The 14219-nt window shown below is 39.9% G+C and overlaps 1 protein-coding gene across 1 annotated transcript in view; it reads left to right on the top strand.

The window, feature by feature from the left end:
• Positions 1–14219, top strand: part of mast2 (microtubule associated serine/threonine kinase 2) — a 126444-nt gene that overhangs the window by 99038 nt on the left and 13187 nt on the right. Inside the window, exons 8-15 of the mRNA XM_042335834.1 lie at positions 2441–2516; positions 3240–3449; positions 6233–6334; positions 9563–9695; positions 10842–10909; positions 11263–11348; positions 12422–12630; positions 13208–13346. Coding sequence (XP_042191768.1) covers positions 2441–2516; positions 3240–3449; positions 6233–6334; positions 9563–9695; positions 10842–10909; positions 11263–11348; positions 12422–12630; positions 13208–13346 — 1023 coding nt within the window. The remainder of the gene's footprint in view (positions 1–2440; positions 2517–3239; positions 3450–6232; positions 6335–9562; positions 9696–10841; positions 10910–11262; positions 11349–12421; positions 12631–13207; positions 13347–14219) is intronic.

Raw genomic sequence — 14219 nt, 5'->3', positions numbered from 1 at the left:
ATCGCTCCTACATTTTCAAGCCTCATTATATGAATAGACGAGCAGTCAGATTTCCTGCACACAGTCTTGTGGGTTGTCCAGAAGTAGATGGGTCCAGAACAATACACAGATCTTGTGGTTATTAATTTATTAGGCGAGCCTCAAGTGAAGAATTGCCTGAACGTCATTACTGTCTAATAGATTTATAACTGTGAAAGAGGTTAGTGGGAGGGAAACAGTGCAGAGAGGAGAGGTCATCGGCAATTTGTCTACTTTCCTTAAATTCCACACATGATTTCCATGCTGACAAGGGGATTGATGAGAATGAAAATAAAATTGCCACACAGTATTGTGATGGAATTTATTAAATGATTCGATGGCCTGGTGATTTGGTTTTCCTTGTCGAGTGAGAATATTCTTGTCTTTTTAAAAAAAAATGAATCCAACCTTAAAAATAATTGATAGAGAAAAACTTTACCCTTGTGAAAATATTGACTTTTTTGCACCCAAATGAAATTATTCTTTTTTTTTTCATTGTTTATCTGGAATAAAGATGGAGTCAGAGATTCCTGTCATTGACATGTGTAATGCTTAGCACATTCTGACATCATTTCATTTCTCCATTATTTTTTTCTTACCTGTACGAAGGGCGTTATATAAATGCAAATTGTTGTTGTTGTCGTCGTCATAATATTGTGACAAATTAATCTGCACTAATTCACACTTTATTGTAAGTCGTAATTAATAACCGATGAACAGACCCTCTACATCATGGAATTCTTTTGAACCTCTGGGTTGTTATGCTGGATTTGCTCCCCAGATATTTGTGATTTAAATTAATGGCCAAAATTATAAATGTACATCAGGGAGAAGCATTTGCGTATGTTTAGGCTGCAGTGCTACTTTTTTTATGATGTCAACCAAATTAGAATTTCTTCCAAAAATGACTAAATGGATGAAAGTCCTTCAACACATTTCTCCTATTATAATTTATTTTAACAAAATCTGGAAATAGCAACGATGATTTGGCTGTCATTTCTCCCTTATGTTACAGGCACATATGGTCAGTACAAACTGCTTCGAAGTGCATTCATAATCAAAGCTTTCATAATGATTAAAATCTCCAGAAAGATGCTACAATCAAACATAAAATACAAAATGCATTAAAGGGTACTTAATAATACTTGAATTTGATATAGTGCTTTTCACATCTTCTAGACGTCGCAAAGCGCTTCACAGAATATACTATAGAGTGTAGTGACTGTATATTTTGTGGGCGAAACGCGGCAGCCAATTGTGCACAGCAGCGTCCCACAAACAGTTGTGGATTGAGTTCCCAAATTATTATTGTTTTTTTTAGGGATTATTATTCCCAGAAATACAATCCACCAATCGACTAACAACCAGGTTCCTATTTACTGCTAGGTAAACAGACAAGTGTGGAGTAAAGAAACCTGCCCAACATTTTGCCTTGCCGGGAATAACATAACGTGTAGGAGCAGGAGTAGGCCATTCGGCCCTTCGAGCCTGGCCCGCCATTCAATCATAGCTGATCTTCTAATCTAACTCCAGCTAATAACATAGCCCTGCCTTATCCCCATATCCCTTAATCCCTTTTGCAATAAGAAATATATCTATCTCAGTCTTGAATATGTTGATAGAACCCAGGTCTCTCGCTTGCGAAGCGAGCGGTCTAACCACTGAGCTCGAGGTCTCCACAACTTCATGCTAGTGCTGATTCTCATCATGTGTATAATAATAATAATAATCCTTGCATTTGATATAGCGCTTTTCATGTCGGGAGGACATCCCAAAGCGCTTCACAGAACACACTGTAAAGTAAATTGACTGTATATTTGTGGGCGAAACGCGGCGGCCAATTGCGCACAGCAATGTCCCACAAACAGTCGTAGATTGAAAATGACCAATTTATTATTGTTTTTGGTTTTGGAGGGATTATTATTAGGCTCTGTGTGGAGTAAGGAAACTTGCCCAAGGTTTGGCCCTCTGCCTGGAATTGAACTCAGGTCTCTCACTTGCAAAGCGAGTGCTCTAACCACTGAGCTACAGGACTCCACGAGTATGTCTACTCTCCGTCTACTGCTTGTGTTTGCTGAGATCCTTGCGTCTAATCTGAATCTCACATACACAATTAAATGTAGGCGTCAGATACTGGGTTATCATTCCATCTTTCAAAGAGACACAATAAATTGAAAATTGGCTGCCTTGTGCTCTTTGTTCAAGCAATTATGTGTGTAATTATATTTCTGATAGATCAGCCTGGCCTGTGAAATGATTCTCAGACCTCACGTAAGTGACAGATTCAATGAAGCAGCACCGGAATCACTAACACTGTAGATCAGTAACACCAATTTCTGATGCAATACTTAACCTCCTATTCCTAACAATGAAGTGCAATGCTCACACCTTTCTCTGCTTGTCTTTTCACTTTAATTTCCAGTCCTGGACGATCCCCTTGTTTCTATGACAATGAGATAGTGATGATGAACCATGTTTATAAAGAACGATTTCCAAAGGTGAGTGAGTTGGGGTTGACTTATCTTTTAATGCAAAAGGCACCCTCAGCATTTAAATATATATATCCGTGTGTCGCTTATTTTATACCGATTTGGATTTTTTTCATTCAAGAAGGTAAGACCATGAGTCTGTTTTACATAAAAGACTATTATTCATTGCTATATGGACAGCTGTAGTCAAGAGCACTTATTAACATCAGGTGCTAGTTCCTCACCCCCAAACTAAATGAAATACCACAAGATAAAATAACAACTGACTCACCAGTCACACAAATCAGGGGTTAAGAACAGGTTATGGGTTCAAATGCATTTAATCACTCGCCCACCTACTACATTGCGCCCACCTGTTAAACGCCAGTGTGACATGAACGCCTGCACAGGACCAATTTACATGAAATCAATAGGTTACAGTTGCTAGGTTGTTGACAAGTTCACACTGATAATAATAAGTATGTCTCAAGTTGGTGAAAAGTTAGTTGCTTTTAAAATTATTTTAAATGCCCAAATTATTTCACCATTTTTTGGCTGATCGTTTGCAATCCATGAATTTGGAGACAGCAGGCATAACAAACACAGGCACAACGTCTTTCAGCTTTGAACTGAACGGCCCGATTTGATGTTTGTTGCGTTTTAAGTGATTCTATGTGCCCCTGAAATAAAAACAAAGTGGCTTTACTGGAGATGAGAGATGTGACGGAAAGAAAATTTTAACTGAACCCTTAGGCCACGGCTCAGATGGAAGAGAACCTGCGGGAATTCATCACCTCCAGCGATCCTGAGAATGTGCTGCCGCTGGCTGACGGGGTGCTTAGCTTCATCCACCATCAGGTCATCGAGCTGGCGAGGGACTGTCTGGCCAAGTCCCGAGATGGCCTCATCACCTCCAGGTACTTCTTTGAGCTGCAAGAGAACCTGGAGAAACTGCTGCAAGATGTAAGTGTCCCTCTGCATTGTCATCGACGCTGCCCCAGTATTGTAACTGTCTTTGTATTAACTCTACGGTTTTCCCCGGTGATAGACACACACAAAAAAAGCTATCAACAGAGAATTAACTAACATTGAGAAACTTAGCATGTGTGTATATCCTTCTTGGGTTTGGGCTCACCTCTGATGTGGGCCATTGTATGGTGTAAATCTCAGACCGTTTAAATCCTCAGGTATTGACCTCCCAGTTCTTGGGTGAAATTGCATTAGGTCTGCAAAGACTCACAGCACACCGTTGATTAAAGCCTTGTGGCCCTGATGTTCGTTTTTAGTTCTACGAGGACTTGGGTGAATATTGATTTGAATTAGGAGCCAGAATTGACAGCAGACCGGTAGCTCAAGGCTACCAGACTATTGATTTGGTTGAACCGAGCTCACTCCATCCTAAATGTTTGGTTGCTGCTTTCAATCACATTGGGACTCAAATTGTAAATTGCTATTTCTTTGAACGAGTTAGATTTCTGTTTTTCTCCCCAGCTATTTTCTGATCATAAAATGCACTATTTGCAACCGATGATGTGGACACATGATCTGCTTTAGATGCCAAACTTGGCAAACGTGATTTCAGTGGATTGGTTATACAGTACTTATTAGTTCTGCTCATCAAGTTTGTTCATGGGTGCAGAAAGATCCTTACACCCCCACCCCGCCCATTTGCTCTCAGGTTTTCTCTCTCCCCCCTCCCCACAGGTGTACAAGAAGAACCAGTCTGATTCCCAGTCTTAAATCACATTTTTATTTACGAGAATTTAAAACTCTTTGATATCGTACGAAGGACGTGAGTGTGGAGAATTGAAAATCTTCCATTTCTTATTTTTAAGTATAGAAGTCTGCCATCTTTATACACACAATGCCCCCAAAATACACGTGGGAACAATAATAGTTTAAAAAAAATCGTATTGAATGAGGAACTCAAGGTTAATGTTATCATCTGCAGCAGTTCTTTAAACACAGGGTTTGACATCAGAATACTAAACCATTCATACCTGAGTTATAGTGGCTGATTAGGCTGCCTATGATTCATAGGAAGTGAAACTGAGTTCAGGATCTCTCTCTGGGTTGATGAAAATTAACTGCAGAAGTGATGTGTGTGTCTGACTGAATTTTACTATTGAAGAACCTAGACACTGAGATATCTGCTGCTGTGGGATATTTTGCAGCGTGTAAAATATCTTACAGTATTGTATCAAATGGTGTTTTGACCAACCAAGTATATTAATAATAATCCTTGCGTTTGATATAGCGCTTTTCACGTCTTCTCGACGTCTCAAAGCACTTCAGAGAATATACTGTAAAGTGAATTGACTGTATATCTGTGAGCGAAACACGGCAGACAATTGTGCACAGCAGCGTCCCCACAGACAGTTGTGGATTGAGTGACCAAATTGCTATTTTATTTATTTAGTTTCTTGAGGGATCATTATCAGGTGTGTGCAGTAAGGAAACTTGCCCAAGGTTTCGCCCTGATCTGCCGGGAATTGAACACAGATCTCTCGCTTGCGAGGCGAGTGCTCTAACCACTGAGCTTCAGGACTCCTTTTATATACAGAAGTATATATTCCGTAATAAACTAGTATCTGTTGATGGAGAGACGACTAAAGTATCCATCTGCTTTATAGCCTGTAAGGAACGCTAGACCTGTGATAATCAACTTTTTGTTATGTTTTCCACTTGAAATTGGAAAATAACTCATAGGTTCGTGTGAATGATGATTCATTGTTTAACGTTCAGTTACTCTGAACTCATTCCAGTCTATCAAAGCTTTAAAAGCCAGATTATTCACAGGCTATGCTGTAACATAAATTGTAGTGACGTAATTGAACGTAATTTAATGTACACCTGATTTTCAGTAACACTAGAAATCAGCATGTTCTGATCTGGCAAAGTTGCGATGTTTGCTCATTTCAGGTAATCTGTTCTGAAAACACCTGAACAATCTTTACAACAGTTTGTCAAGTTGAAGTATTTTTTAAAAAAATAGATAAAAGAACTCTCCAGGAACAAATGAGAAAAGAACAGTGAACAAAACCGTCTGATAGGAAAGATTGAGGGACATGAAAATGGCTATTGAATTCGTGTCCTTTCCATATTAAAAAAAACTGTTTGTTGCATTCCTAATGGTCCCTTTAGACACACACCTTTATTATTGTTCTTCACTTGTCTGGCTTAAACCTCTGGAGGGAGAGAAAGCATGATGGTCATTTTAATTTCGTGCTCTGGTGATTACTGTTTGTGACAGATGGTGTTTCAGACAGAGTATAACTTAACCTGCCTTAGTAAATTGTTTGGCTGATGATTATGTCATTGGGCTTCGCTGTGTATAGGAATGACATTGGCATTCCTCAGATAAGCATGACATCAGCCTCCGATGCTAATGAGAGTGTGGCTGCTGCTCAGGGCATTACTTGCAGTCGCAAATGAGAATTTGCCATACAATGCAGCATGTTTCAAAAGGGCTTTAAACTCGATCAAAACAAGATGCCGGGATTATCCTTTGAGCAAGCCGAGGTTTTGCTGAGAATTTTGGAGCACCAGAAATACACGAAGGTTGCGGCAGACAAGTTAAGTTTCCTTACTTTTGTTTGCATTAAAGGTTGTGTTTTGGAGACCTGAGTTAGGGGGGGTGTGGCACGCTTGTGCATTAAGTGATTCTTTTTTGTTGCAGCAATAAATTGTCATGCCTTAGCTAGCACAGCCCTTGTTGAAATGTTAATGTGGCTTTTATCTTGCAGGCCCACGAAAGGTCAGAGAGTTCCGAGGTAGCATTTGTCACCCAGCTGGTGAAGAAGCTGATGATCATTATCGCACGACCAGCACGTTTGCTCGAGTGTCTGGTGAGAGTTAACCCTGCGTGCACGCCTGTCTGTACCTGTGCGCCTATCAATAAATATGTGTCCGCACAATAGAGACAAGAGAGAGATAATATTCAAGGCCAAACATAACCATGGGAGGTACAAAATCGCACAGCTGTGTTGTGCTGGTGTCTTGCATTGAGTTTTTGTATTGTGGGGAAAAAAATGGAGACGCTGTTTGTTACCTTCAGATAAAATAGGGGCCGACATTGTTTGGATTGTAAATTGCTCTAAAATAATCTGATGTAATCGTATCTGACCAGGTTGGCTTGTGTAGCTGCTGCCGTCTCTCAACTTGCCAATCTTCCCTCCGAATCGCATGAAGCAGCTCTTAAATCAAACCTACATTAGTTATAAATGAATGCATCGAGACACTACAGAGATGTATGTTACATTAATTCTCCCCCTCCCCACTTCCCAAGCAATTCTCACTGTGTCACTGAATAGATTTGTGGGGATAGGTCCATAGGTGAATACAAATGAATCTGTGACTTTGGGCTAATGGTGTTTGAGGTTCTGTGACAGATTTCAAACGCGCAGAGGTAAAAAAACAGCCAGAAGGAAAGACAGTCACAGTGTATTGGCCTTTTGAGGGCTGCAGGAGCCTGATTTCAGCCAAATCCCATTTCTAACCAAGGGAGTTGTTGATCGCAATGTTGTTCAGGGACCGAAGACAGATCAGAGGTGTGAAAGCAGCTGTCCTTCGATTCACTGGCAAGTGTTGCATTGAGATCGCCAGAATATTTGGCAATGTATCACATTGATTGTTTTTGTCAGACTAATATGATTTCTTGGCTATAACTTCTCGTTCACTGCTCTGGCAATTATCTTGCAGCAGTGCCCGAATCTGGTACTTTATTCTTTTGAAATTGTGACTGCAAACAAGTCATCGCAGGCTGCCAGTCCTTTGTTAGTCAATGAGAATACGCACTGGAGCATGGAATAAGACTTTTTTTTAAAAAAAACACTGAAGTTTATTCCAAGAAAACTTAGAAAGAATGAGCGTACCTTGCTTGGGAATTTTCACGTTTCCTCATTAAAGCTTTTTGTTTCTAGGATTTTAATAAGGGGCATTTCCAGCTGTGGCAACGGTCATTAAGTTTAAAAGTTAAGGTCTCTCTCAGTAATCTAAAAGGTTTAAGGGTCTGACTGATCAGAAGGCTAAATTCTTGTTGAAGAAAATATTAATATACTTCGTAATTTGAGCAAATTTTCTTCCAGCATTGATCACTTAAACAAGGAAGGATATGCACTTAACCATTTGTGGACTGTTTGAGAACAATAATAAATATATTTCAGGATATTTATATTTGCTAAACCAGGCAATATTGGCTACTCGGTAATATTTCGCAGCCATAAATGTTTTTGTTAATTAAGGTAAATTCTAATAACTGTTCTAAAGGACTGACTTTTCTGGGTTAATATAACAGTGTGAGTCTAGTGTAGGAAAGCATTTCACTCTGATGTCTGTGTACATGTTCCCTTTAGATGCGGTACTCCTTTGTTTACAAAATGCAGACTTTGACTCATTACTGTGCTGTAACACTCAAATATAAGGCATATTATACTGATGTCTTTTCGCAGCCAGACCTTTAGCATAAAGCAGTCTTCCTAAATGCAGTGTTTGGCAGTGTTTCATCCCGCATGTAAAAATCTTCTCTTTTGGAGGCAAGGAAACAGATGTATGACCTTTTCTTAAAATCTTTAGAGGATTGGGGAGGGAGGAGGAAGTGAAAAGAACCGAATAAATTTCTCTACCTGAAACAAACCAAAAAAGGTGTATTTACAATATATTCTGCAGCCGTCATAATAAACTTTCCTTCCAAAGTCATTATGCATCAGAGCAATAGTATTCCATTTCCTTCCTAATAATTGTTGCCTAACTAGTGGAAGGAGATGGATACAAGCTTCTGTTTGTTTATGTTATAGTAACATGGATCGGTTTGAACACTGCAGAGGTTCGGCTATCAAACTCCCTGCAACTCTCTTTTTTCCTGATCTGGATGCTTAATGAGACACCAGATGGGGTCTTTCATCTCCTCTAGTGCACAGATCCCAGTGAAAGATGGGAATGTTTAAACAGGGAGACCTGGGTTATGTAGTCAAGGGATTGTTCTTTTTCAAACCACCTTTTTCACGAAAATATTATGGTTGGTTGTGGGGATGAAAGTGCGAGAAAACTGCACCGTGTGATGTGATAATTACTACCAGTGATAAATCACACGGGGAAAAATTGCAGCCCAAACCACTTGTTTCAGAGATGAACATTCTACCCTCTGGTTCTTCTACCTTCTGCGGTCAGATTTAGCACAACTGCATGGAGTTTAAGAAGACTTGTAACTTCACAAAGATAAATAACTCGTTTGACCTTATATGTGCTCTACTCAGTCCTTTCAGAAACATGGCAAGATAGCAACTGGCAAGTAAATGACAGATGGTATTAGCTTCCGTTTCCTGTAACAATCATGTTGTCTATTATTGGCATCTCTGCTCCACAATCAGTGTGTATGGAATCAATTCTTACATACTGACCCTTTTACACAATTTGCACAGCATTAAATGTGCTGCCGTACTTTGTGGGGGAATCAACAGTATGTGATGGAGCATCTCAGCAAAGCCAATTTCATGTGCGTTAGTACAGAGTCTTGCAAGGCTCTTTGAGGCTTATTGATCGCGACAATGATGAATAGAAAGTCTGTTAATTTCTGCAATGGATTAGCTCCTAGAGGGACTTGAACTGTTCGAAATTATAGTTTATGTTTCTGCGTGAACATCAATGATTTTTTTAAAAAAAGTATGTACCAGATTCATTGTGAGTCTCAGCAAGGTCTGATGATGATGATGATGATGATGGTGTTAAAATTCACAACCCGTGTTAGAATGTCAATAGTTTGAAAAAATAGCTTAGTTTTTCTGTTAGCTCAAGAGCACGTGGCTAAAACGGGTGAGAGCTGCGTGAAAAAAAAACATGTCTTTTGAAATGAACATTTTAACACCAGTGTTGAGTGAGACTCATTACAGAGACAAGGAGTAGTATTATTATTATTAGTAGTAGTAGATTAAAGCGTGGGGGTTGTTGCTGAACACATACAAAATATTAACACGGACACCTCCGTTATCCCAATACAGAGTACTCTTACAATATTCTTATGTTGGCTTTTGTGACTGTTATTGCTTATTGTTGGGTCAACTCCAACTTCCTGTTTCTAGGAGTTTGATCCAGAGGAATTCTATCATTTGTTGGAAGCAGCTGAAGGCCATGCCAAAGAAGGACAAGGAATTAAGACTGATATTCCCCGCTACATTATCAATCAGCTGGGGCTCACCAGGGATCCCTTGGAGGGTAGGTGACTTTTGAAAGTAAATATTCTGACCCAGATTTTTTTACTTTAGGTTTCCCTCGTCGTGGGTCATACCGGTGTTTGTGCAGCGCAGAGTGATATTCCTCAGGGTTAGGCTTAAAGCTAACGTGGCATTTGTTTTGGATATGGATAAAGTTACAGAGAAGAAAATGTGTTGTCTCCTCCAATGGTTCAGATGCTGAGGCCACTTCCTAGTGTAAAACTCAAGCAGACCCAAACGATTCAGGTTGCTATCTCCAATCCGTGTTAAGTTGCTTCAATTTACTCCTTTGCCATTGAGCTCTACTCTAAAGCACATCTGCGGACATTGGGCAAGGTATCTTGGTTGGTATCCTCTCCCACCGGCCCACACACACTCGCCCATGAGGAGTGGTCGCTTGGGTTAAGTTACCAGAGAGGAGGTGCATTAACTTTGGCACAGCAGTTTCAAATGGAATCCACCTTTCATTATTGCTGGCTCCCAAATAAGAATGTCCCAGCATGTAATGTGAGCTGTGCACACTCGGGTTAATTTACTTCCATCAGCAAATCTAGAAGATTCATGTTAACTTTCAGAGTGTTAACTGTAAATAGGGGAATTCAATAGGAAGATTCCAATATCAGTGCTTGGCCTGAAAGTAGATGCTGGGCAAACTTGTAGCATTATACTGGTCCTTACACCAGAATATTTTAAAACGTCTGTTTTTATCCTATATTTAATCGAACTGGCATTCCGAAAAATTGTCCAGATTGTATTATTTTCAAAAAAGGATTGACAAGTTTTTTTTAAGTATAATAATTATTTCTCGAACAAAAGGCAGGAACTATTATTGAAAAATCAGAATTGATGATCAATCGAGATTGTCTGTCGAGCATTTGGGTAATTGATTACAGTTTAACCACATTGTTACCAGTAATTTCTCCCTACTTTGGACATACAGCGGCATTTAATAAACTATAAAGCCAGCCTCGGCAATTTCAAGTCGATTGAGTTGATGTAAACTTTGTCGTTTTGAGGTTCACTGTGTGTCGATGCGATACAATACAAATTGACATGTATATAGCACCTTACACCTCGGGAGGACATCCCCAGGCACTTGTCTTCCATTTCCCTTGTGCAAATAATGTTTTGCTTCTGCTTCTCCTAGAAATGGCCCAGCTAAGTAGCTATGACAGTGGTAATTCAGAAACCCCAGAGACTGACGATTCTGTCGATGTAAGTATTGACGGTCAACTACAATAAGGAATAAAGCGTCACCCACTTCAACAATGATTGTTACAATTGTAAAAATACAATTGTAAACGTCACAAAAGTTATAATTTAATCCTTAAGAACGTTTGATCTGTCTAAATTGCTGTTCACAATTTTAAGCTTACGATTTGCTTTGTGCGAATGTTAATAGAACAGCATAGAATCTGCGAGATTTTAATATAAAAAACACATTCGAGCTTCACTTCCTTTGTTAATCGTTCTATTTTTCCCTGTCCATGGGCCTGGCTCGGGGCGATGTACAAGTAGTTTGGTGGCAGAGTGTAAGTTTACCTGATGATTTCTTTAATTGCTGTCAGAGTCGAGGTGCTGCAGTTCACACAAAGAAAACGCCGTGTGAGGAAGACTTTGAAAACCTTAAGCTGATCAGCAACGGAGCCTATGGGTAAGGAATTGCATCGCCGACAACTAGGATTTTCTTTGTCTCTGTTAATTGTTCTGCTTAAGAAGAGAGAGTTGATATTTTCAAGGGAAAAATCTTGGGAGTCGCTATGGAAGCTGATTTATTTTACGGATCTGAAATGGAACGATCATTGAAGGTCCCCTTTCGGCACTTGAGGATCATAATAATATTTTCAATATTATTTTAATCCTATTTAATATTAATATTTTTAATTTCCCCAGCAGCACAGAACTCATTGTATCTTTGGGACAGTTTGTCATCTAAGTCAGTGCCTATCTCTACTGTTCTGAAGCAGCCATTTAATCCAATTCTTTTTAATGAGTTAGCCAATCCTACATCAACCAATTTTGTTGACCTCTGTACCACACATTCACAATTCTTGGAGAGAGATGTCTCCTGGTTTCCAGGCTTGAGGATTTTTAGCTTTAAATCTATGACTTCTAGTTCTGATTTCAGAAACAAAGTCAAATGCCTGTTCACTTTTTTATTAATCAGGCATCTCACCATTATAAAGACTCCTGAATCATGTCCTCGTCTCAATCTGTTTTTTCTGAGAACCAACTCAGCTCTGCGAGCCTCTCCTTGGAAATTAAGCTTTAAGTGCACTTCTCTGAAATGCATCCAGTGCTTAAGGCAAAGGAAAAGACTGCGAAGGTCATAAATTAATCTGTAGTTGGTGGTGAATGGCTTTTCACTCGTGTATCCTATTTAAATCAGACTCTGGCAACTCATCTCAAATTGATAGATTAAATATTCTGTGCTCTCCAATTTCCTATATGGAAATGATGGAGAAAAGGCTACGTGTTCTATGTTAGAAATATTTTTGGTGTATATTTACAGTTTTGCTTGAGCAATTTAGGCAAATTTTATGTTGCTGTCAAAAGGATGTATGCCATAAGTAAGACTTTTTGACTCAAGGAATGGATCTAACACCTATTCAAAGCATTTTCTGGTGTGTTGTATTCTGATAAGGACTTGTGTTATCTTTAAGTCTGTATGAAGTAGGAGTAAGTGGTAAAAAAAATCACTGTTTGAAAATGGTGCATTTGTTTCAGAGCTGTCTATCTGGTGAGGCATAAAGAAACACGACAACGATTTGCCATGAAGAAAATCAACAAGCAAAACCTGATCTTAAGGAACCAAATCCAACAAGCATTTGTTGAAAGAGACATCTTAACCTTTGCTGAAAACCCCTTTGTGGTCAGCATGTTCTGTTCCTTCGACACCAAGCGACACCTTTGCATGGTCATCGAGTACGTTGAAGGTTAGTGGCTGAATTGCGTGTATGAAGTTGCACAATCTGTTGGAATGATGGTCAGGGTGGCCAAGTTCAAGTGGCGATGTGACCTTTTCAGAAGGGTGTCAGCCTTTTGCTGCCCAGCTTCATTTTCTTCATCACTCCAGTCTGATTCCACCCGCTGTGAGAATGCACTGACGGAACTCGTCCGTATCTTTGAAGCACAAGGTTAACATAGGGTGGTGATCGGAAACCCTCCTGTTACAAGTGCGCCTGGTCAAAAGCCATTTTGAACATCAAGTGGGATTTCTCATCCAAGCAATGCCAAAGTCAACCCAGTTTCAACTCGCCGCAAATTCATTTTTGCATCATTTTGATAACGTTTGATAACTTATAATAATATAATAATAACTTATTGAGGTGCAGCGTTATGAATAGCATGTGACGTGCTTATTTCTGCAGTGCCCCATAGCTAAAAATCCTGCATTCGGGAGGGACTCGAGCAAATTACGGGATTTGCTTGCACATATAGATTCACACCGTTGCCGACGTTTGCAAGTATTTCTGTAACTGCATCATCTTTCCTCTTTCCTCGACACCGCAGGCGGTGACTGTGCAACATTGCTGAAGAACATTGGTGCTTTGCCGGTGGAAATGGCCAGAATGTATTTTGCAGAGACAGTGCTGGCTTTGGAATACCTGCACAATTATGGCATCGTTCATCGCGACCTCAAACCAGACAAGTACGACATTTTCCACTTTGTGCCAAGAAGCCCCCTCACTGATTTCTACCAGACTGCTTTTAGGCCAAACTCTTGTTTGGAGAGGTTGTGTGTGTTATTCAGGATACCAGCAGATTAATTGATCTATAGGCTGAGTGCTACCCCATAACAGCATCTTAGCCATTTGATAACGCTACAGGTACATCGAGTTGGTTTCAGCAGTTCTCATTCCAGTTGTTAAGCAGCAGACCTTCACTGGGAGAGGGGAGAAGCGAGAGGAAGAAAAGCAGTCTCATTTTCCTAGGCTGTTAACGTGGATGCCTCAAGGTCACCTTGTCTGTGTCGATTAATACAGATGTTGAGTTATCTTGTAAAATCCCTTACTATTAGATGTTGTACAAACGTTTTTGTAGCAGATACAATACAAAATTACATTTGTATAGTGCCTTTCACGTCGGGAGGACCTCCCAAGGGGCTGGACATCATAAAGGAGATCATTTATTCCTTGAGGATGGTGGGTGGGGGCAGGATGCATATTATTCTTTATTTTGTTTTTACTTTTTAAAACGCAGCACTTTACTACTACAGTTCATCGCCAAAGCAGTGCTTGATGCCCAAATCCTAGCGTTTTAACCAATGTCACTGTTGAACCACCAGTAAAAGGTGTTTGCATGAATCTAAGCGAATGGGGGTGGGGGGCCTGTGGAGCGCTGCCATTTCAGAGCCATCTGACACCTGGCCTAGAGCAGCCCAATCTGAGGAAGCACCTGTTAATTGATAATGCAGCATTTTCGAGCCAGTGGTCTGTGTTTTGTCTGGACGAGAGACTTTTAGCTACTTTTCAGATGGCTCTGTTATAACAGCTTCAAAAAAACCTCAACCATTGCCCTTGAC

This window comes from Callorhinchus milii, unplaced genomic scaffold (assembly GCF_018977255.1).
Source record: "Callorhinchus milii isolate IMCB2004 unplaced genomic scaffold, IMCB_Cmil_1.0 Scaffold5, whole genome shotgun sequence".
Classification (NCBI taxonomy): Eukaryota; Metazoa; Chordata; class Chondrichthyes; order Chimaeriformes; family Callorhinchidae; genus Callorhinchus; species Callorhinchus milii.
This window is presented reverse-complemented; position numbering and strand designations above follow the sequence as displayed.